The sequence below is a fragment of the Cynara cardunculus genome (genome assembly GCF_001531365.2).
Source record: "Cynara cardunculus var. scolymus isolate 2C chromosome LG 14, CcrdV1, whole genome shotgun sequence".
Classification (NCBI taxonomy): domain Eukaryota; kingdom Viridiplantae; phylum Streptophyta; class Magnoliopsida; order Asterales; family Asteraceae; genus Cynara; species Cynara cardunculus.
The window spans coordinates 12529979-12553045 of NC_037541.1; the positions used below are offsets into that span (position 1 = coordinate 12529979).

Genomic DNA, 23067 nt, shown 5'->3' on the forward strand with positions numbered 1-23067 from the left:
ACGGTGGCCGGAGAGAGAAGAGAGGAGGGAGGAAAGTTGTAAAATACCAAAAATATCCTTGCATTAAAATTTTAATTCAAAATTGACAAAATTATAAATTTTCTAATTTATCTATTGATTTGTGGTTAATATTGGTTCTCACAGTTACTACAAACTAATTAGTTCTTATTTGATTAGGCCCCTATATATATATATATATATATATATATATATATAGACTTGGGATCATGTGAGACAATGATGTTTTCGTGAGACACGATTTTTACACTTGAAACTTCACAGTAAAACACTGTGATGGTAATTTTCACAGTGTTTTTGTTGTAAAGATTCAACTTTTTTTTTTTATCTTCACAATATTTTGTTGTGAAATTTTAAGTGTAAAAATTATGTCTAACGAAAACTGTTTTCTCTCACATGAACCCAACCTTATATATATATAGAGAGAGAGAGAGAAAAAATATATGTGTTTGATTTAAATGACAACATAACTAAAATAAGAGAATATGAGGATCTCTACATCATTTGATTGAACTAAAATTCACATGTGATTCAGGATGGTCAATACAATACTTTTTATATATATACTAGAAGGCTACTCGTGCAATGCAACGATTTATATTTTTATTCTAATCTTTCGTTTTATATTTTGGGTCTATCGATATTATAATGCGATTTTATGTGGTTTTGAGATAAAGAAAATGTTTTTATTTTTGAATGAAATATAAATTTGAAGATATTATAAAATGTTGAAAAAAATAAGCGATATTAGTATCAAATTAACTATCTAAAATTTTTTATTTTTATGTAATTTCTTTAATTTTATTTTTTATTATAATTTAATTGAAATTTAAAAACGAATTAATTTATTTTTGATTTAATAAAATATTTTTTAAGATAATAATTAAATATTTTGTTAGAACTAAATAATTATACTAATTATTTTTTTAGATATTTTATAATTAAAATGAGATGTTTATCCTCTAAAATTATATTTATCTGCAGTTAGTTGCATGAATTCAAACATGAAGTTTTAATAAGTTGTACTTATGTAAAATTTACTTGTAATCTTGAATTTTAAGTAATATGCATCGATAAACAATACTTCGTGCATAAAAAATGGTTTTTAAGAGTTTTTATTAAATGTTTTAATAATATAGTATATATATATTAATCTGTATTTTTTTATCATCAAATTACTTATAAGTCTTTGTCTTTTTACTATCAAATTTTTTTATCATCAAATTACTTTACGTATTCATGAAAATTTGAAAACAACAATGAACTGTGATAACTATTATCATAAGATATTGTTTCATACGATTTCTTACACCGAAAGCTAGAATTTAATATATTGATTAATATGTATTTGTTTCACAATGTGTTTGTTTCATATGTATTCGTTTCATTATGTGAAAGTTTTTAATTGTATTTTTTTCATAAACACTTAAAAATGCTCACATTGTGAAACAAATATATTTGAAACAAACACATTATAAAACAAATATATGTTAATCAATACACTAAATCCAAGTCGCAGATGGAAAACGATCATGTAAAATAATACATGATACACCGGGTCTCAAAGTTATCGCAATTTTATAGGTTTTCAAATGAATGCCACCAAAACTTAGTTATAAATACAATTTTTTGAAAAGAAATTGTTTTTTAGTGGTGTCTCAGACTATGGCTAGACTAATCCCGGTAAATTGTGACTGCAAGAAATCAATTCTGATAAATTTAATAGCCACAATTATTGTGTACGCCTAAAATAAATCATGTGCAGATGGAATATTCTACCATATCCCTCAGAGGACCTCAACTACTACGCCACAACCCTTGTAGTTAAGAAAATGATGATATTGAACAATAACACTTTTTAAGTACTTAATTGCAAAATTAAAACAACTACAAGGTCAAATATGTAAATTTACTTATGGAAAATAATGTCTTTTTCCGGTTTTTAGTTGCTTGTTATGGATACTTGTACGCCAATTCTAATGTGACCTCTATGGTGACGATGACATAAATATATGTCTAAAGAATCGGATGATGTTTTTTTTAAGAGGTGTTGAAGTTTGAAGTCTTATTTTACTTCTGATTTATAAGAGTTGGTGTTGAAGTCTAAAATCCGAATCAACAAGACTGTTTGTTTTTTGTAGACTGATAAACGTCTGAATTTGTTTAAATTGTATATTTTACCTATTAAAAATTATAGTGTTGAATTTATAAATAAATTAATACAATTTCACATATTTATTCATCATCATTATGAAACTTACATCTAAATCATATAATTAACATTCATTTAAACGAAAATATGTCATTAACAATGTTTAACACATTTACATCCTATTAAAATACATTAATTGAGAGAGGTAAGGATTGATTTGGTAATGATCGATTGAAAGAAATGATCGATTAAGGTTAATCGATTGAGAAACACTGTTGTTAATGATTTGAAGAACAATAAGAGACAAATAAAAGGTTAGTTTACCTCTTATTAGATAAGAGGAAGAAAATAAGACATAAGTACCATTGGAAAAAACTAACAGTCTGAATGACATTGACTCTTTACAAATCAGACATAAGGGGTTGATAAGAGTTTTTATATGAAAAACAAACAAGGCCTCATTCTATTATTGATATTTAATGACAGTAAACTAGAAATTGGGTCATTGTGGTTTGTCAAAAATAACACTTTTCGTCCTTATAGTTTCAAAATTACAAGATTGTTATCATGATTTCCAAAAATGTCCAAATTGGATTCCTCTTTAATGACCGTTAAAATTATGTTAAATGAAGGACATTTTCGTTTTTTATTGATTTTTTTGTCTATTACCCAATTAAAGACTACAGAGACCAAAATCATAAAACTGATTTTGATTGGATAAAAGACAAAAAAAATCAATAAAAGAACAAAAATACCCCTCAATTAATGAAATTTTTAACGGTTGTTATGAAAAAGGACCAATCTGAATGATTTTGCAAACTACGATGGTCATCTTGTAATTTTTAAACTATAAGGACGAAAAGTGTTATTTATGACAAACCATACGGACCAAATTTTGCAGTGTACTCTGTTAATAATTTATTTTTGATCATTCAAATACAAATTTATAAAAATATATACATTTTTGGAGTATAAAAACGTATTATATCAGATAAAAATTATTTAGATTGTTTTTTAAACCGATAATCGAACCGTATATAAGTGATTGTAGTCCATTTTATCTATATTGATTATGTTCTTTGATTTTTTTTTATACGTACAAATTTTTTCCACCTGTAAGATACGTGTAATGCTCATGAGTTGCAAAGAGGTCTCGACAAATTTTGTATTTTTGGACTTGTTAAATGAATTTTTAAATATTTTATTAACAGTTAAATATCTTATTTTTAGACCGAGAAATCTCTTTTCCTAACCACAAGGGTGGTACTTGATTGTTTTGAGCTTGGGCTCCAAAGGTCTAAAGTGTCTAGAGGTCCCGTGTTTAAATCCAAGGAGGAATAAAAATCTTTTTGTGGCCACGGATGTTCAAATACGGTGACTCCGGACTACCTGTAAAGCAAGTGGTCGTCCTGATATTAATCGGTTCACATAGCAGATTGGATATCCAAATTAATAAAAAAATCTCCTCTCTTTAAGTAAACTGACATGGTTAAAATTCTATAACTACCCCTTTTTACAAAGAACCGAAAATTCCATTCTTGAGGTATTTAATTGTTATCTACAGTTATTTGTTATTGTGTTGCTATCACAAATATTTGACTAATAATCAAAGGAATTAGATATATGAGAAAAACCAGTTTTTTGAGATCGGTAAGACCAATTTTTGGTCTTTAGATGAGTTTTTTTATCTGATCAAACCTTCACAACAAAACATCAGATTTCTATAGCAAAAAATGTTGAATATTCGTAACACACAAAGACGAACCTATAGTGGTGCATACGGTGGCACGTGCCATCGTATTATTCCTCTGTCGAAGGGTAAAAAAAATTAGGTTCATAAAATGTGCAACCGTATTAATTTGTTATGTGTCATCATATGTATTTTGAAACTACAATGAGAACAAATTTTATTTGATAGAATTGATTTGTAAGGCTTTTACTCAAGTTCGAATCTTGTTAGTATCATTTTTTTAGTCAAATGGTGTCATCGTTTGAAATTTTTTTTATGTATATTTGTTTTATAATCAATAACCAAGTTGTATTTTTTAATAACATTTTATATGTAGTTATTTTCAAATGGTTAAATTACATAACTACCCCTTATAGAGACCATTCTAGGGGCATTTTAGTACATTCACTTCCTTGACTCCCTTCACAACCAACCAAACATTTTCCTTTCCATTTTCTTCATCAATTCATCGCCCAATCAACAAATTTCTGGTTTCTATAAATATCACAACTGTCAATCATTCATCTCTCTTTGTTTCAGACAAGCAACAAACTCTGGTAACTGACACTCTCTCGCTCTTACGTCATCAACCGTTCGTCCTCTTCCATTTCTAACCTAATTTTTCCTTTAAATAATCCGCCATTGATTGTTCTTCGACCTTCAGATTCCACTCCTCATCTGTCACGATCAATCAGGTAAGTTTTACTCTCTGTCACTTCATCAACAGACACTCATACACATGTAACAACACGTAGATGTGCACACATATGTGTTTGTGCATGCGTGTTTGTGGATAACTGGATATGTGTGTTTCTTTTGAGGTAGCATGTGTAATTTGGATTAAATTTTGAGTAATTTGTTGTTGTAATGTTTTTAGGGTACATTTTGATGAATATTGGAAGTCGAATGGTTGGAAATTGGAGTTCAGATGATTGAAATTTGATTTGGAATCTGATGCGCATCAATATGCGCAGATTCATGTGTGTTTGGATAATTTGGAGTTGCAAGTATGATGGATATTTGCGTAGGTTTTAGAATTTGACTAATTATGAGTAGTTGTAGTGAAAATGTTTACATTTAGTAGATATTGAAGTCTAGTTACGAGAATTAGACGTTAGATGATTGAAATTATACTACTACGATGTGTATAGATACAGTTAAGTTTGAATAATTGATTGTTGTAATGTTTCTAGGGTAAATTTTGACGAACATTAAAGTTGACTCATCAGGAATTGATTTTAAATTATCGAAGTTTGATTTGAGAATTTGTGTGGCCTATTTTGGAATAACGTATATGATGAATATTTGTGTAGGTTCTAGAAATTGTTATCTTATAGTAAACTTAATTGACATTGGGGCTACATTTAGTAGGTATTGAAGTATAACTATGAGAATTATCCTTTAACTTGTTGAAATTTTATTATCAGGACATTTCTAGTTATGGTTAAGTTTGAGTAATTGATTGTTGTACTGCTTCTAGGCATTTGACAAACATTGAAGTCAGCTGATAAGAAATTTGATTTATGATGATTTGGATTTGATATTAGAACTGCACACACATCAATGTCTCTAGATTCATCTGCATCTGCTTATACTAGCTTGCATTGATTGTTTTAAATGTTTACAGGTCACATGTTGAACATCTAAGTCCACTCATCAGAAAAGTTCTAGATGATTGAAATTCGATTTAGGACCCTATGTGTATCAATACTTTTCATGTGTTTCTGACTAATTTAAATTAGCATGTACAATGGATACTCATGAAGGTTTTAGTAATTGAATTCTTATGGTAAACCTAATTAACATTGAGGCTACATTTGGTAGATGTTGAGTCCAATTATGAGAAAGACTTTAGATGACTGAAATGTTATTACTGGGACATGTATACATATTATTAATCATAAGACACCCTGGGAGCACTACAACAATGAAGTACTCAACCTTCGGTTTGACTACCTGATTGTTATAATGTTTCTAATGTTTCTAAGGCGCATTTTGATGAACATTGACATAAACTGATCAGAAATTTGGTTTTAGATGATTGGAACTTGATTTTAGAACTGGAGACACATCAATTCCTGCGGATTCATGTGTTTCTAGCTAATTCCATGTCGTATATATGATGAATACTTCGTAGATTTTAGAAATTGATTTCTTCTTGTAAACTCAATTGACATTGAGGGTACGTTTAACAAAATTTAAGGCGAATTTAGTAATTTGACTTGAGATGATTATGTTTTGTTAACATGGCATGTATACTTGTGTTTAAGTTTGAGTACTTGATTGTCGTAATGTTTACGGGTATACTTTGACAAACATTAAAGTGAAGCGATCAGAAGTTCTGCTTCAGATTATTCAACTTGATTTTAGAACAACATGCTTATCAATAGGGCAGATTCATGTGTGTTGTGTAGGTTTTAGAATTGATCTCTTATAGTGAACTTAATTGACATTTATGATACATTGAGTAAATAACAAGTCCAATAATTAAATTTAAACTTTATACGAGTGAGATTCTATTAATAGGACATGTATAGTTATGGTTAAGTTCGAGTAATTGATTGCTGTAATGTTTCCACGTTACATTTAACCAACATTGAAGTCGACTGATTGGAAATTCCATTTCATACATTGAAATTTGATTCTAGAACCATACACACATCAGTTATTGGAGATTCATGTCTGGATTATTTGGTATGATGGAAACTTGTGTACGTTTTAGAAGTTGATTTCTTAATTGGCATTGAGGGTATATTTAGTAAATAATAGGTCTAATTTTAAGAACTTGACTTCAGATCACTGAAATTTGTTCATCTTCGTTGTGAACAATTTTGATGAAAATTGATAGGCAAATTGCGTATAATAACAGCTTACTTTTCTGAATTCCAACTTAGGGAATTAACCTTTTTTTTCATGAAAAGTAGCAACTAACTTCCAGTTTCTTCTATTTTTAGTCAACATAAGGAAGTAGGTTGCTATTTCCTCTAAATAAAAAAGTAAGTAGCCATTTTATGCAATTTGCCCAAAATTGGCAGCCAGCTGATCAGAAATTAGATTTCTGGTTACTGAAATTTGTGCAATTTGCCCAAATTGAAAGTTTTACATTTAGTTATATGCACAAACTGATTGTGGTGTATGCATGCATTTGTTTTTAATTTTGAACTTTGAAGTAGTAGTGTAATATAGGCTTCAGTCACGGTAATTGAAGCCATTTGGTTTAAAGTTAGCATTGCATAATTGAGTTTGATTGTATACTTATATTTGCAGGCGTTTGATATTACAGCCTGATGAGAGTTCCTTTTATGAGCCTTGGTAGTTAGAAATCGAGAAAGCGAGGGGAGATATGAACTTTTCATGTAGTTTCCAGGTTCGTGGTTGTCAAGGTACTAGTTGTGGAACATTAGAGCAGCTGAACTTGCAATCAAGTTTTGGTTGTAATTTTCCTGGCACTCCAAGGTTTGCATCAAAAGTTGGCTCCAGAAAGAAATTGATTACTTCTAGTAGTCATGGTTATAATTCAAGTAAAATTGCTAAAGGTGAACTGGATAGTTGTTTGAGGAGTTCTAGCAGGTCAAGGTATTCAATTTGTATACTTAAGACATCAAGGGGAAATCTTAAAACAGCTTGCCAGGGGAATGATTCAGTTGCTTTCGTAAATGGGAATGGAAGGGATGTAGAATTTGTTGAGACTAAAAATGGAGAGAATTCAAAAGAAGAAACTAGTTACAGTCCAGAGAAAAAGAATGATTCAAGGGATAAGGGAGAAGAAACGGAAGCGGAGTTCCCTACTTTGGAAGAATTAAAGGAGTTATTACAGAAGGCACGTAAAGAATTGGAGATAGCCCAGCTCAATAGTACCATGTTTGAGGATAAGGCTCAGAGAATATCAGAATCAGCAATAGCGCTAAAGGATGAAGCTTTGAATGCATGGGATAATGTCAACTTGGCGTTGCTTTCTATTGAAGAGATTGTGAAAGAAGAGGATCCCACTAAAGAAGCTATTCAGAGAGCAAAAATGGCCCTTTCTTTGGCGGAGGCTAGGCATCAGGTGGCTCTTGACTCATTAGAAGTTGCAAAAGAGAAAAGTGCTATGTTGGGAAGCTTGAAAGATTACTATGTAGATGAAGATGAAAATTTGAATATAGCGACAGAGGAGGAAACTCTCTTAGCTGCTCAGAAGGATATGAAGGAATGTCGGGTGAATTTGGAAAATTGTGAGAGAGCATTGATTCGGTTGCAGAACAGAAAAGATGAGTTGCAAAGAGAAGTTGTTAGGCTGAATGAACTTGCAGAGAAAGCACAATCAGATGCTTTGAAAGCTGATGAAGATGTGGCGAACATAATGCTTTTAGCTGAGGAAGCTGTTGCTTTTGAACTTGAGGCTACAAAACGTGTTAATGATGCTGAGATTGCATTGAAAAAAGCTGAGAAATTTCTTGCCAACTCACTTGTGGATAGCTCTGAAAGTACAATGTCCCAAAGTTCGTCATCTTCAGATGGGGAGACACTTGGCAACGAAAAGGGAATTGAAAGAAATTCAGTTGAAGTCATTGTTGATGGAGACAGTGATGCGAAAACTGAGGATCCTTTGAGCGATCCCATACAAGATGGCGAGCTAGATTTTCTAGGAGAAATGTCTGAAGAGTCTAGATTTTCTGATGATAGCGACCAAGAGCATGGACAAACATCCAAAGACACTGAAGATGATGCAGAAAAGATAAAGAATGAGGTTCAAACAAAGAAGCCAGAAACACAGAAGGATTTCACAAAGGATAGCCAGCCATTGAGTTCTCCTAAAGCATTACTAAATAAATCATCTCGTTTCTTTTCGGCATCATTTTTCTCCTTTGCCGGAGATGGTACTGAGTTTACACCAGTTACAGTTTTTCAGGGGCTTAGCGAATCGGCAAAAAAGCATTTACCTAATCTGGTAGTTGGGGTTTTGCTTGTTGGCGCAAGGTATGAAATTTTTCTGCTTCACTTATTTATAGTAACAAATGGAAAAAGGAGAATGGTTATTGAACACTGTTGGCTTATCTAAATAAGATTCTAAGTTCTGGTTGTAGAAAACATCTCACCTACTTGCTTGTAGAATATTGGTAGTATGGTTGTTCTAAGGCCCCAGCCCAGAGCAACATATTAGCCCAATAACCCCAAATCAACTTAAAACCATAGTGGAAGTCATTGGTAGCCCACAATTGTGAACTTATAAGGAGCTCATAAATCCAATTTTTTATCCATATGGGACGGGTTGTTACAAACTCCCCTCTTAAATTTCGGATGTCCTCGTGAGGCCATCCCATCTCCTCCTTGTTCATCGACGATGTGGGATTCGCCTAGATGTCACGAACATTCCCCCCCCCCCCCAAGGGACTCATCATGCTCCATGAGGTACAAAGATCAGCTCTGAGACCATTTGTAACACCCTGTATCCAAAGCAGCAAACTGGCCCAATAACCTCCAAATCAACTTAAAACCATAGTGGAAGTTATTGGTAACCCACAACTTTGAACTTAAAAGAAGCTCAAAAATCTTATTTTTCCATTCACATGGGATGGGTTGCTACAGTTGTTTCCTCTAATCATTGATGGTCATATGCATATGACAGTTTTGCTTTCTATACTAAGCGAGAAGAGCGGATTTTTCAACTATTTCGGCAGCCAGACATTATCACCACCAGTATCGATCAGCAGACAGACATTATCGCCACCAATATCAATGAAGTCTCGTCAAAAGTTGAGCCCTTGGTAAGACAGATAAAGAATTTACCTGATAGAGTTAAAAAGCTAATTGAGATGCTTCCTCACCAAGAGGTACATTGTTTGTTGATCGCCTTGTATTTTATCTGCAGTGGTCTCTAAGTAATATCTTGTTTCTGATTGTGTGTTTACATATGCAGATTAACGAGGAAGAAGCTTCTCTATTTGATGTGCTGTGGTTGTTGCTTGGCAGTGTAATCTTTGTGCCTATATTTCAGAAACTTCCTGGAGGTACTTGAATCTAGATAATCCAACTACCATTATGGACAGAGATTTGGAATCATGTTAGACATGACAGTTTTCATGAGATCCATGAGACACATTATGAACCCTTGGATGAGTTATTTTTATCTCATCAAACCTTCAGAGCAAAACACTGGACCTTCAAAGCAAAAACCAAACCGTCTCAACAAAACACTGAACCTTCACTGGACCAAATCTTCACATGTAAAAAACCGAACCTTCACGTGAACAAAACCAAACCTTCACATGAAAAACACATCGAATATTCATTGGAAAAACACACGAAACCTTCACAATGTGTATCTAAACCTTCACAGTGTGTCTCAAGGTCTCACGAAAAGTGGCTGGTCTCATGAGAGCTTACGGGTACATGCTTTGACATCCAAATCTTGTTAATTAGTGTTTGACATCCAAATCTTGTTAATTACAGTCATCCACTAGTATATTACTCAGTCACTCCTCTTCCCAGGTGGATATGTGTAGTATTTTGTCTGTATCACTAATGATTGTCTTCCATTTTGGTTGCATATTTTAGGAAGTCCTGTTCTTGGGTATCTGACTGCTGGCATCTTGATTGGACCTTATGGTCTCTCAATTATACGTAATGTCCATGCGACAAAAGCAATAGCCGAATTTGGAGTTGTTTTCCTGCTTTTTAATATTGGCCTTGAGGTTGGAATAAAAAAGTCTTAAGATTTTCTTTATGTATTACATTTAAATCAGAAAGGAGTTGAAAATTGTTTATTGTCTTACAGCTTTCTGTTGAAAGGCTGAGTTCCATGAAGAAATATGTTTTTGGATTGGGTTCTGCTCAGGTAACTGCAGATATTTGGGAGCCTGCATTATGCATTTTGTGCTGTACTACCTTATATTTAAACCTTTGTTGGTGATGCAGGTGCTGGTGACAGCTGTTGTGGTAGGCTTAGTTGCCCATTCTGTCTGTGGACAGCTGGGACCTGCTGCAATTGTCATAGGTAATGGTTTGGCATTATCTTCTACGGCGGTTGTCCTGCAGGTAACGGTCAATAGCAAAAATGGGTACCCAAGTTGTATTTGATACTCCCTACGTCCCAAAATAAATATAATAAAAAAGGCACATGATTTTAAAAGTGTAATTATTATACTTTTTATTTAACTACATGACAATTTTACCCTTGATGATAAAGGAGTAAAAGAATTTCTCTTTCTCTTAATTAAGGATAGAATTGAAAAGTTAACAGTAGTTATTTGGACAAATTGCATGAAAAAGTAACGTATTTTAACTTGATTCTTATTTTGGGTAACGTACTTTCAAAACTTCCATTTTGATACCTAAGATATAAAGTTTAAACATTTAAGTACTCGGGTAACCCGAAAAGACTAATTTTAGACTAAAAAAAGACTAATTTTTAGATTTTAAAAAATCCACGTCACTGACCACGTCAGCAAATAATACCGAGTTGGATACCACATCACTCGCTACATCAGCATGATAATCGGTTAATACTTCAACCAGTTACCCGGATACTTAAATGTTTAAAACTTTACATCTTAGGTACCAAAATAGAAGTTTTGAAAGTACGTTACCCAAAATAGAAATCAAGTTAAAGTACGTTATTTTTTCATGTAATTTGCCCTAGTTATTTTGGACAAACTAAATTGAAATTTGGACACTTTTTTTTAGATGGAGGGAGTATTATTTTCTTGTCGTATAATTGCACTAGATGAAACTGTGCCATTCAATCAATGCCTGTTTAGTGTTTTTACTGACATGCCCCTTAACACAGAAAAGTTAATCTTGTGTCGTTATAATACTGGCAACAGTCCTCAGTTTCGCTATGTACTCTACATGGTTCTTGTTTCCTCGAGTCTAAAGCTTATGCATGCAGTTGCTCTTTAGAAAGCAGTCGGAAGTGCAGGTACAAGGGTCATCTATGACAGGAAGGAGAATAGGAGATGTAATATCTTTATTGTAGATGTTACAAAGATACTGCTAAAAATCAAGTCTACTGTGTAGTTTTGGAGTTGGAACTCAATAAATTGCATTCTTCTCAAAAGAATGGCCCCTAAACTAGGTTCCTTGCAAACTAGGATGATTGAGATGCTTCTTTACATACTAAACTACCATTACACCCTTTCACCTTCATATTTTTCCTCTAAACAACGTGTTCTTTTGTTTCTTAGTACACCTATCAATCTCTAATATGAATTCTGGTTGACAATTAAGTTTATACGAATTTTCTATTGTGCAGGTGTTGCAGGAGCGAGGAGAGAGCACATCACGTCATGGACGAGCCACATTTTCTGTTTTACTTTTCCAGGTATCATGTGCTTCCTTCCTTTGTCCCCCTGTTCCTCTCTCCACTCTCCTCTTTCTCATTGTCGAGTGGTTCTTAGTTTCATATTAATTATGAAGACTTTGTGATTCTTATTTCCCCTCCTTCTGTGCCACAGTAGATGCAACAAATCATTTTGCATCACCTATTTCTCATCACGTAAGCAATAGTGGGGACCGTTCAAAAATTGAATATAAAGAAATTGTGGTGGTCGATGTACATCCAATCACGTAAGCAATATGATAGGAATAGAGTTTATGGGTGTGTGTGAATGTATCTAATTTTCAGTTTTTTTTTCCCAAAAAAACGTTGCATCTGATATGGGATATGCTAAGATGGTATTGTTTACATCTATGGTGGAGGGAGTGATAGTCATTGCTGAATTAATAGCTATATCCAAATACTTCCTCAATGCCTTCAAGTTTCAGTTAAGATTCTTGCAGTAGATTATCTGATCTCCTGGTTGAACAAATACTGAATAATATGATAACTATTCCTGTGGTATATACCTAATGATCCAAAAAATCTTTATGCTTAAGCCAGATACATATGAGTCTAGAGACATGATGTTAGATGAGTCGATTATTGTCATGTTGGTAAAAGGAGAGAGGCAAGGGTGCACCAAGGCCTGTCGTCTTTATGAGGTTTCGGGAGCGAACTCCAAATACACAGCCTTCCATTTGCATTTTGTAAAGACCGTTTCTATGGCTCGGCTCCTTGACCTTCCATTCAAAGTGCTTTCTTCATTTTAACCTTGCTACTTTGTAATTCAAATTTTTACCTTGGTTATGTTTTCCTGTATCTGCTTCTGTCTGTCTGTTTTGATTGTTGTTGCTTACTTCTAACTCATTTCCAATTTTTAGCACTGCCTTTCGTATTTTCAAGTTCTTATGCTCCTTCTCCGCAAATCTTTTGAGCAAGCTTTACCCTTTCTTTTCACACACTTTTCACAAGCCGGGGGTCTTCACGGAAACAGCCGCTTTACTCTTCGAAGTAGAGGTCAGGTCTGCGTACATCCACCCACCACCCACCTCCGGGCGGGACTTGATGTGTTTGTTTGGTTTATTTTGTAATTCCACTTCTTAACTGAAGCAATCGTGCACTTCAAATTTTTTATTGTATCTTGCTGCTTTTTCTTTAAAAATTGACTGCTGTCTTGTTTTCTACCAGGATCTAGCTGTTGTCGTTTTGTTGATTCTCATACCTCTTATTTCACCGAATTCATCCAAAGGAGGGGTAAGTATGTTCATCAATACATATCATTCATCCAATGAAAGATCTGTATACTTTTTGTCTTCCTATGTTGCTTTCTTTGACACTATCACTGCTATATTGTCTACAATATGTTCTTGTCCCTGAACTATAGTTATTCTCAAAGTTGAAGTGAGTTGGCAACTTGATCTCATAGTTGTAATTTCTCATGTTCCTTGATCTGATAATTGTAACTTGATCCCCAAGTTGTGACTCCCTTCATCAATGCGTCATCTTTTTACCATTCTCAGATTGGCTTCTATGCAATTGCTGAAGCTCTTGGATTGGCTGCAGTGAAGGCACTTGTTGCCATCAGTGCTATTATTGCTGGAGGACGGTTGGTAAGTTCTTGACATTTCTGAAATTTGTAACCAAGTTCTTGAGTGCACAAAACTATTTTGAGCTTCTGACACTTCTATAGTGTCCCTATATACTCTTTTCAGAAAACTACACTAAACTAAATAACCCAAAAGCCCCCAGGGTGAGAAACCAATCTGACTTTAAGAAAATATTGTAACCCTGTTAGGAGCTAATTATTAATCTTGTGACCGAACAATTTTTAGATGCCGTCATTCCCCTTGGGTCATTTCCCCAAAATATTCTTTCTTGGTCCCTGGAGTAGTTAAATTATATGAATACATGCTTAAATCATACCTATTTTATGCTCAACTCACTAGGAGGATGCTACTGTTACACAGCGTAATGTTTACTATATTATAAAACATTTGGCAAAAAGTCTTGAGAACAACTTATTAAGCATTAGGTACAGTTTATCAATGCAAATATCTTAAGATTGAAGGTTACAAGTCACTATAGTCGAATCACAACTTCTTAAAACTCCATAAAAATAACTGATAAACTCCATTGAGTTACCTCATTTCTTTTAATCTAAATTAATGTAAATATTATAGTTTTTTAATTTAATAATTTATATAAAAATGAGTATTTTATTCTCTTTATTTTGATATCCATGTCAATATTTTTTTTCTATTTTTAAACCTGTTTTTCGAATTTCGATCAAGAGTATAATATTCATACTAATATATTTACCATATTTACCTCATGTTCTTAAATATCTTAGAATTCAAGGTTACAACTTACTTACTACTGCATACTTACAACTTTTATAGCTCCATGTTTGAACTCCATAAAACTAACCAATAAACGTGTTCAAATATAAGATAAGTGTTGAGTCTTACTAATACGGCGAAATTACTCCATAAAACTGATAACCAACCAAATAATCTCTGGCTCTCTCAAAACCACAAAACGATAAAATATAACCGAAAGGGACAGAGAACAGAACGAAGTATGAATCATGATTGAGTGTTCACGTTCGTGGCTTCAGAAATCGAGATGTATAGCGCTGAACTGCGCGGGTACACTTCTAAAGTATATAAGTATAGATTTTGATGTATTTCATTTCGATTATTTAGCTCTTTCACTCTCATCCTGTTTGCAGCTGCTTCGCCCAATTTACAAGCAAATTGCGGAGATGCAAAATGCAGAAATATTTTCTGCAAATACGCTTCTGGTTATTCTGGGTACTAGTCTACTTACTGCCCGTGTAAGTGGACTTGTTTTTTTTGGTCATTGCATTTGTAATCACTGTAGTCCCTTTCTCTAATGATAAATGAAACAGGCTGGTCTTTCAATGGCACTGGGAGCTTTTCTGGCTGGTTTGCTACTTGCAGAAACCGAATTCTCTTTGCAAGTTGAATCCGATATTGCTCCATATCGTGGCCTTCTATTAGGTCTCTTCTTCATGACGGTATGCTTCATAATCTTGATTGCCCTAACATATAGGAGTCTACTTCAAGAGTCCTTGATGTTAGGATAGTATGTCAACACTAAATGCCATTATAGGAAGTTGCTTATGTGGGACAGGACGGGACAAAACAGAACAAAAAACTTTTCATTCCACATTGGCTCGACATAGACTGCGATAGGACGGGACTGAGTGGGACAAAAATGCATTTTTTGTCCCACCGAAATAGGTGGAACAAACATCTGTGAGATGAGACAAGATTGGTAAATTACTGAACTACCATGTCAAATTTTAAAATCCTAAAACCTTTCCATATTTCTTTCACCCGCCAAGGCGCCTACCTCACTCTCGTCTGCCCAGTCGAGTCCGTCTGCATACCAAACACACCTAAGGTCCCGTTTGGTTTGCAGGAAATGAATGGATTTGGATTTCAAATTCATTTCAATCCCATGTTTGGTTTGTTGCATTAGAAATCCTACAAACATAGGATTTTGAAATCCTTAGGGGGTGATCGGGATTTTATGGGATTTCGTAAGATTGTATGAAATAAGGTTTTAAAAAATGTTAAAAACATTTTATTTTATAATAATCGATTAAAAAATCTAATTTAATAACGGAATCCAATTCCATTCCAAATCCTACAAACCAAACACAACAATGATTTTAAATGCATTCCAACCCAAATCCCTCCATGAAATTCGAATCCCTCAAAAACAATCCTGCAAACCAAACGAACCCAAGAGAACCAGAGAATTATATTCTGAAAGCAAAGCAACATTTGCAGTGTCTTATTGTGTATTTCGGTTGACTACTATTTTGCTATTTAAGAGGAGATTTGGTAGGTAAAGAAATCTTTGTGTCTAATAGTCTGTTTCCAAAATTTTAGTGTACTTTTCCCTCTCTTCAGTGACTTCACACACTTCATAGATGTATGAGCTTTGCAAGTAACAGCAACATTCTGTTTCTCAGGTTGGAATGTCGATCGATCCAAAACTTCTTGTCTCAAACTTCCCTATTATTATGGGGTCGTTAGGACTTCTAATTGTTGGGAAGACCATGTTGGTAGCTGTTGTTGGTAAGCTTTTTGGTGTCTCGATAATATCTGCAATTAGAGTTGGTCTTTTACTTGCACCCGGTGGAGAATTCGCTTTTGTTGCATTTGGTGAAGCTGTCAATCAGGTGAGCTTCAACTAATTGGTTCACTGTTTTTTGAAGTATATAATATTTATATATGGCAAATAGAACAAATAAACTCACACACCCTCCTCACCTTTGAACCCCTGACCTCCTAGGAAGCCAAAGACTTGCATACCACAAGGCCAAAGGCCAAAGACTTCCAATTTAGGATGACACTTCAGATTTGTGTCCTTTTCAGGGTATAATGACTCCTCAGTTATCTTCTTTGCTGTTTCTTGTGGTTGGGATTTCGATGGCCCTCACACCATGGTTAGCTGCTGGAGGCCAGTTAATAGCATCTCGTTTTGAGCAGCATGATGTCCGTAGCTTATTGCCTGACGAGAGAGAGGTAAAATTCCTTACACGACTATTCTGCTGTTGTTCACTATGCATGTGGTTCAATGCATTTGATTATCAGTGAAATGTCAGCCTATTAAGAGTATGATAAAATAGCCTTGGGCGTGTAGCTCAGTTGACAAAAGGGCGAGATGACTTTTTCCAAATACATAACAAATTCAAGTTTGAATCCCACGGGATGCGGGCTTGGATCGCTCTGCTGAGTCAGCTCACGAAATGCCTCCTCGCATGTGGTGCCCACTGCCCAGGGGGCGGGTTCCGTGTGGGGCCGGTTGGTGTTGCTGGTAATCAACCTTTTCCCCAAATAGTAAGATAAAATAAGCGAATATAGTGTTTCTGATGATGGCAGTGGGTAAAAGAGTAAAGATTGCAATCAGTATGGGACTCCAAAAGCTAACAACTGTTGCAATTTTTATGGAAAGGAGGAGAATGCTTTGAAGCTATCCTAAGTAGATATTATGTATGAGATGTAATTATCCAATGGTTACGTGCTTTTGATGGGGAGAATCATACACCCCATTTCATGTAGGAACACACCCATGATGCGTAGATACTAGATTTTTTGCTTAAATTTGGTAGAAATTACTGTCAATCATTCTTCTTTGTTTTTCAAACTTGGAATTTATTCAAGTAAAGCTGCATCTTAACCTGAAAAGGTAACAGTACCGTTGTACTCCCTCTCGGTGAAAAAGGCACGAGTTTTAGAAACGTGTAATTGTTACACTTTTTAATCAACTAAATGACAATTTTACTCTTAATAATAGAGAGGGTACTGAATTTTGCCATCATAATTAAGGGTAGAATTAGAAAGTGGGCACTTGCTTTTGACAGTGGACGCATATTTTGGAACAAACTAAAATAGAAACTTATTCTGGGACCAAGGGAATATTTGTTTTTGTCCTTTCACCACCTGATACTTAATATGGGTCATATCATCTACTTGAGGCCTGATTCTTATATTTCATTGAACTTCTTCCAGACAGATGATTTGCAGGATCACATCATTATTTGTGGGTTTGGACGTGTTGGCCAGGTGCAGCACCATCGTCAATTACGTTTGTTATTAAATTCTATAAAAAATGATCGGGATTTTAATCTTTATTTTATGGTATATGAAGTAGCATTTTTTAACTTCTATTTCCAACTTTTGTTCTTCTTTCAGATCATCGCCCAGCTTCTTTCTGAAAGACTAATTCCATTTGTTGCTCTTGATGTAAGGAGGTATGAAGTTATTTTTCTCTCCCACTCATACACATATGCATACACATATCACTTTCATTTTATTTTATTTCTCATTAACTCTTGAGGTTCGAGCCATAAAGCAACCGGTAGGTTGGTCCTTTCACCTGAACATTATGGGTTTGAATCACAAAACATTAAGCCAAATCAAACGAGCTCGGTATATCCCACCCGGAGGTGGGGTCGGGGAGAAGATGTACGTAGACCTAACCTCTACCTCAAAGAGTAGAGTAGTTGTTTACGTGAATCACAAAATAATCTCTTAAATGCAAAGGCAAAGCTACATACAAAGAATTCCCTCCCCAAGCCTCATATGGTTTGAGGAAACTCGGTGGAAAATGTCATCCTTTATGCATGTAATATCATCGAAACGTGTCTTCTTGTGTCATATACAATCCCTTATTAAATATATTATCAACCTACCCCAGACACTAGACTAGAATTTGTCGAGGATAACTGAATATATGTATCTGATATAAAATGAGTCAACACACCATATACCCTGCTGCCAAATAGTCAATTCTGTCATTCAGACTGTTCATGTTGACAGCTTAATCCATACAGGAGTCAGTCTCCTGGAACTCTAACAGTCAAGTCTTGCCTTCTTTTTCATTTTTGGGGACTTAATGGGAAGCTTTAACAAATAAACAATTGGATATAGACAAGCAAAGATGGTTTTCATGTGTATTCAAAATGGACAAAATGCAACGAAGTTTGCCTTAGTTCCTATCTTGTGTAACCAAATTCTTTTTCATATAACGAAGTTTCAAACTTTCCTGTTTAATGTAACATCTCAAATTTTCCTGTTTAATTAAACAAAGTTTCGATATTTCCTATTTAATGTAACAAAATTTCAACATTTCCTATTTTGTACCAATTTTGACAGGTAATTTATAGATTTTGTAACATTGGATGCCATAGATACCAAGTTTGTCGTCTAGTTCGTCTTAACTCTTCTGTAAACAGGTATCCACGTCATCAGATGTTACAAAATAGGAAATCTTTTGAACTTTGTTACATTGATTGAGAAAAAAATTATTGGTTACACTAAATAGAAAGTAAACCAAACTCTTTTTTGCAATTTGCAATATGCACAAAGAATGGTTGGTAGTTTTCGATTACTTTTTGGTTTTTGCATGAATCAAGTATATAACAAGCCTACTGACAAAGTTTCTGATAATGTAAGTGATCGAGTATCAGTGGGGCGTGCACTAGACCTTCCTGTGTATTTCGGAGATGCTGGTAGTCGAGAGGTGAAACTTTTTGGAGATCGTATGTAAAATATGCAATCTGCTAACTCACATTCTGAGCCAATTCTCCGTACACCCCAACTTTCAGGTTTTGCATAAAGTTGGCGCCGAAAGAGCCTGTGCTGCAGCAATAACTTTAGATACACCTGGTGCAAATTATAGAACAGTTTGGGCTCTCAGCAAGTATTTTCCCAACGTCAAGACATTTGTACGAGCTCATGATGTCGATCATGGACTCAACTTGGAGAAGGCCGGGGCAACAGCGGTATTTTCTCCTTTACCCTTTATTAAAGAGTGTTGAATAAAAAGGGAGTTCGAAATTAGGGGGAGGGAACCATCTCTGATAGAGTGATAGGAGCGATCAGAGACGGAGGACTTGGATAGCAGAGAATAAAATCTGTTCTCTCTGAATCCGGTCTTGGGTGGTTTGTTTACCTCTTAATAATTCCATTAAGAAGGCAGTCTCTAAAATCGTTAAGAGGTAAATCTTATTTGGCAAAAAAAAGTTTGTCTCTTAATGGTTCTAACATCGTCTGAATGACTTTGCATCATGGTCTCCCTTAACCATTCAGCGCCTTAATTTAATTGTAAACAATTACCAAACAATTATATTTCATTTTGCACTATATCATGAGAATCTCTTAATCATTCGGACCACTTGCTGTTTGGTAGTTGTAGAAATGGTTTGGTGCAGACTGATTAATTAAATCAAAATTATGATGATCTGGTGGGACCGGGAGGGAACATGAGATTTGGGAACGACAAGTTTTTATTCTGTAGCATACTATGTCGGGGACCTCATGTCCTTGCTAGGGGCGGATCTACCCTTAGGTCCTGTTTGACTTGTAGGATTGGATTGGATTGGATTGGAAATTTAGAGGGATTTGGACTTGAATTTCATTCCAATCCCATGTTTGGTTTGAAAGATTTCTTGGATTTGAAATCCCAGGATTTTATTGAAATCCCATGAATATAGGATTTTGAAATCCCACGGAGGTGGTTGGTATTTCACTAGATTTCATAGGATTTGTATGTAATAATGTTTTAAAATATGTTAAAAACATTTTTTTGTAATAATCAATTAATAAAAAAGTAATTTAATTATTTTTATAATTAATTATAATTTTTCTAACAAATTATTTATACAAAATGGAATTCAATTCCTTTCCAACAAATCCTCCAATTCCAAATCCCTCAAAATCATTCCATCAAACCAAACGCCGCTTAGGGTTAGGAGTATGGTTGTTAGTGAAACCACAAAGTTTAGGAGGTTAAGCTTAATTTTCTTTAGGTCCTTAAACGGGAAATCATAAGTTTTTCTGGGTGAAACCATGAATATTAAAACTTCATGTGTTTGTAATGACAATTTATGAAATAAAAACTCGAGGGTATATTTGTGATACCACTCCAAAATGTTTGTGGATGGTTTGAGCTTGACTCCAAAGGTCAAAAGTACCAGGAGATCACATGTTCAAATCCAAGGAGGAATAAAAATCCCCTTGTGACCACAGAGGTTCAAATGCGGTGACTCCGAGCTATCTGCAAAGCAAGTGGTCGTCCTGGGATTAGTCGGCTCGCATAGCGGGTTGGATATCCAGGTTAATAAAAAAAAATTGTTTGTGGATCCGCCTTAGATCCTTCCTTTTTTCTATTCACTGTACGTGTTGCTTGTTTGTACATACTTCTCTGCTACTCACTTGCATATTTGTCGGTTTTTTGGTCTATATTCATATGTATAAACTTACATGATGTCTTTGACTTTGAACGTAAAAAATATCTCAGGTCGTGCCCGAGACCTTAGAACCAAGTTTACAGTTAGCATCTGCTGTCCTTGCACAAGTAAGTAATCGGTTGGCATCGTTTGCATTTAACACATCCAGATCGTGGTTTCTTAATAATTCGTTGGTTTTTTCCGTACGTTATTATTAAACAAAGTCACATAATTTACGGACAACCACGTAAATGCTAAAAAAGTAGGATTAATAGTTTTGACGGTCTTTTTCTACTGCTGATTCTTGAATTTTTTTTAACCTTGTTTTGTTTCTTAGGCTAAATTGCCGATGTCGGAGATAGCAGCCACGATCAACGAGTTCAGATCCCGACACCTATCTGAGCTTACCGAGGTATCCAATCTTACTGTGTTACATCTTAAGCTTGAACCACATAGGAGCATCTCCAACAGATTCTCTATAATTTCTTTAAAATAGAGAACGAAAAGATAAAATCTCTAGAAAAATGTACTATCGACTCTAACAGATTCTCTATTTTGGAGATTTCAAGGTTCGTTTTATTATTAAAATTTTATATAATTTTATCATCTCAATACACTTTAATTTTTTCTTATATATAAAAAAACTCATAGTTTTCTCTTGTTTTCTCTATTTTAGTAAATATTATAGAGAATCTATTGGAGCAAAAAAAATAAAGAACAAAATCTCTATTTTCTCTATTTTAGAGAATATGTTGGAGATGTTCCAACTATATTTGCAAACAAGCTTATAAGATAGCTTATAGCTAACAAAACAATCATGTTTGGTAAAAACTAGATATAAGTCAGATGACAATGTAAAATGTTCTTAAAAGACATTTCGAAAAATTAGGGGGTGTTTGGTTTAGTCAGAGGAATGAAAATGGAAATGACAAGGAATGAAAATGGGAATGAATTTCCATTCTCCCCAGTTTAACCGGAAATTAAAACTTGGGCTTGTGGGGGAATGACCCATTATATTATATAAAACCGAACAATTTCTTTTATTTTCATTCTGATTGATTACTACCTAAAACCTCTAACCAAACACCCCCATTAATTGGAAAAATTTCAAGGGGCACAACCGGAAGAAAAAAATGGAAAAAAGGCCCCTGTAGTCTACTAGACACGATACTTGAGTGGCTAATCAAACAGGGGGGGTTTCAATAAGCTAGGTTATTGATGGCAATAATTTGAATAAACATTGAGCATATTGGTTTGATGATGGATTATGCAGCTTTCGGAAACAAACGGAAGTTCTCTTGGTTACGGGTTCCAACGGATCATGTCGAAACCTAAATCTTCATCGTCGTCATCGTCTTCATCATCATCATCTTCCTCTTCCTCTTCCTCTTCTACTGCTTCGGATTCTTCCGATGATAACCAAATCAGTGAAGGAACGCTGGCAATATAAACCATGGCCATAAAACCAACAAGAATAAAATGTACAGATTGTACAGAAACATATAAGATTTAGAATTCCTTGATTTCATGGACATCTGTTCTTCCATTTTGGTATCTCAGTTTTGCATAGTTAGTTGATTCCTGAAAATGTAGTTTTGACAATACTACCCCTGCTTCAGTGAAAATGTAGTTTTTACATCTCAATGAGCTGTTCCATTCCCACCTTTTGATGATTTGTCTTTCATTCAACATCCACTTCATAAATTGTATACTTGATTACTATATCAAATGGCACATATAACTGAAGTGAAATGGGGTTTCATGCAATGAACAATGGGTGTTTGGGTGTGCCAAACCGCATCACATATACAGTTTAAGAATTTTCCAAAACCGCAAATCGTACCATATATATCTCAAACTGCAAAAAAGAAAAAGAAAAAGAAAAAGAAAAAACACATCACGAAATGTGGTACGGTACAGTTTATACAGTATGTACCTAATGACTTTACATAGCCGACAATCTAATAATTATAAAATTAAAACTTTATTATAAAACTGAAGAAAATATAGCCCAAATAGATAAAAAGTTTAAATACATTTGATTTTTAAATACATATTACATAACTAGAAGGGTACCCGCGCAATACAGTAAGATATAT

General features: G+C 34.3%; 1 protein-coding gene across 1 annotated transcript; it reads left to right on the top strand.

Moving 5' to 3' along the window:
* The first annotated feature begins 4408 nt into the window (after positions 1-4408).
* Positions 4409-22612, top strand: LOC112526461 (K(+) efflux antiporter 2, chloroplastic-like). Its single transcript, XM_025136744.1, has 21 exons — positions 4409-4594; positions 7167-8858; positions 9508-9712; positions 9799-9889; positions 10437-10573; positions 10657-10716; positions 10797-10916; positions 12133-12201; positions 13387-13452; positions 13719-13808; positions 14930-15034; positions 15110-15238; positions 16205-16414; positions 16611-16760; positions 17748-17801; positions 17931-17989; positions 19194-19260; positions 19346-19522; positions 21040-21096; positions 21306-21380; positions 22242-22612. The coding sequence occupies exons 2-21, from the start codon at positions 7243-7245 to the stop codon at positions 22416-22418; spliced, it is 3714 nt and encodes a 1237-aa protein (XP_024992512.1). The 5' UTR covers positions 4409-4594; positions 7167-7242; the 3' UTR covers positions 22419-22612.
* Positions 22613-23067: the final 455 nt, after the last annotated feature.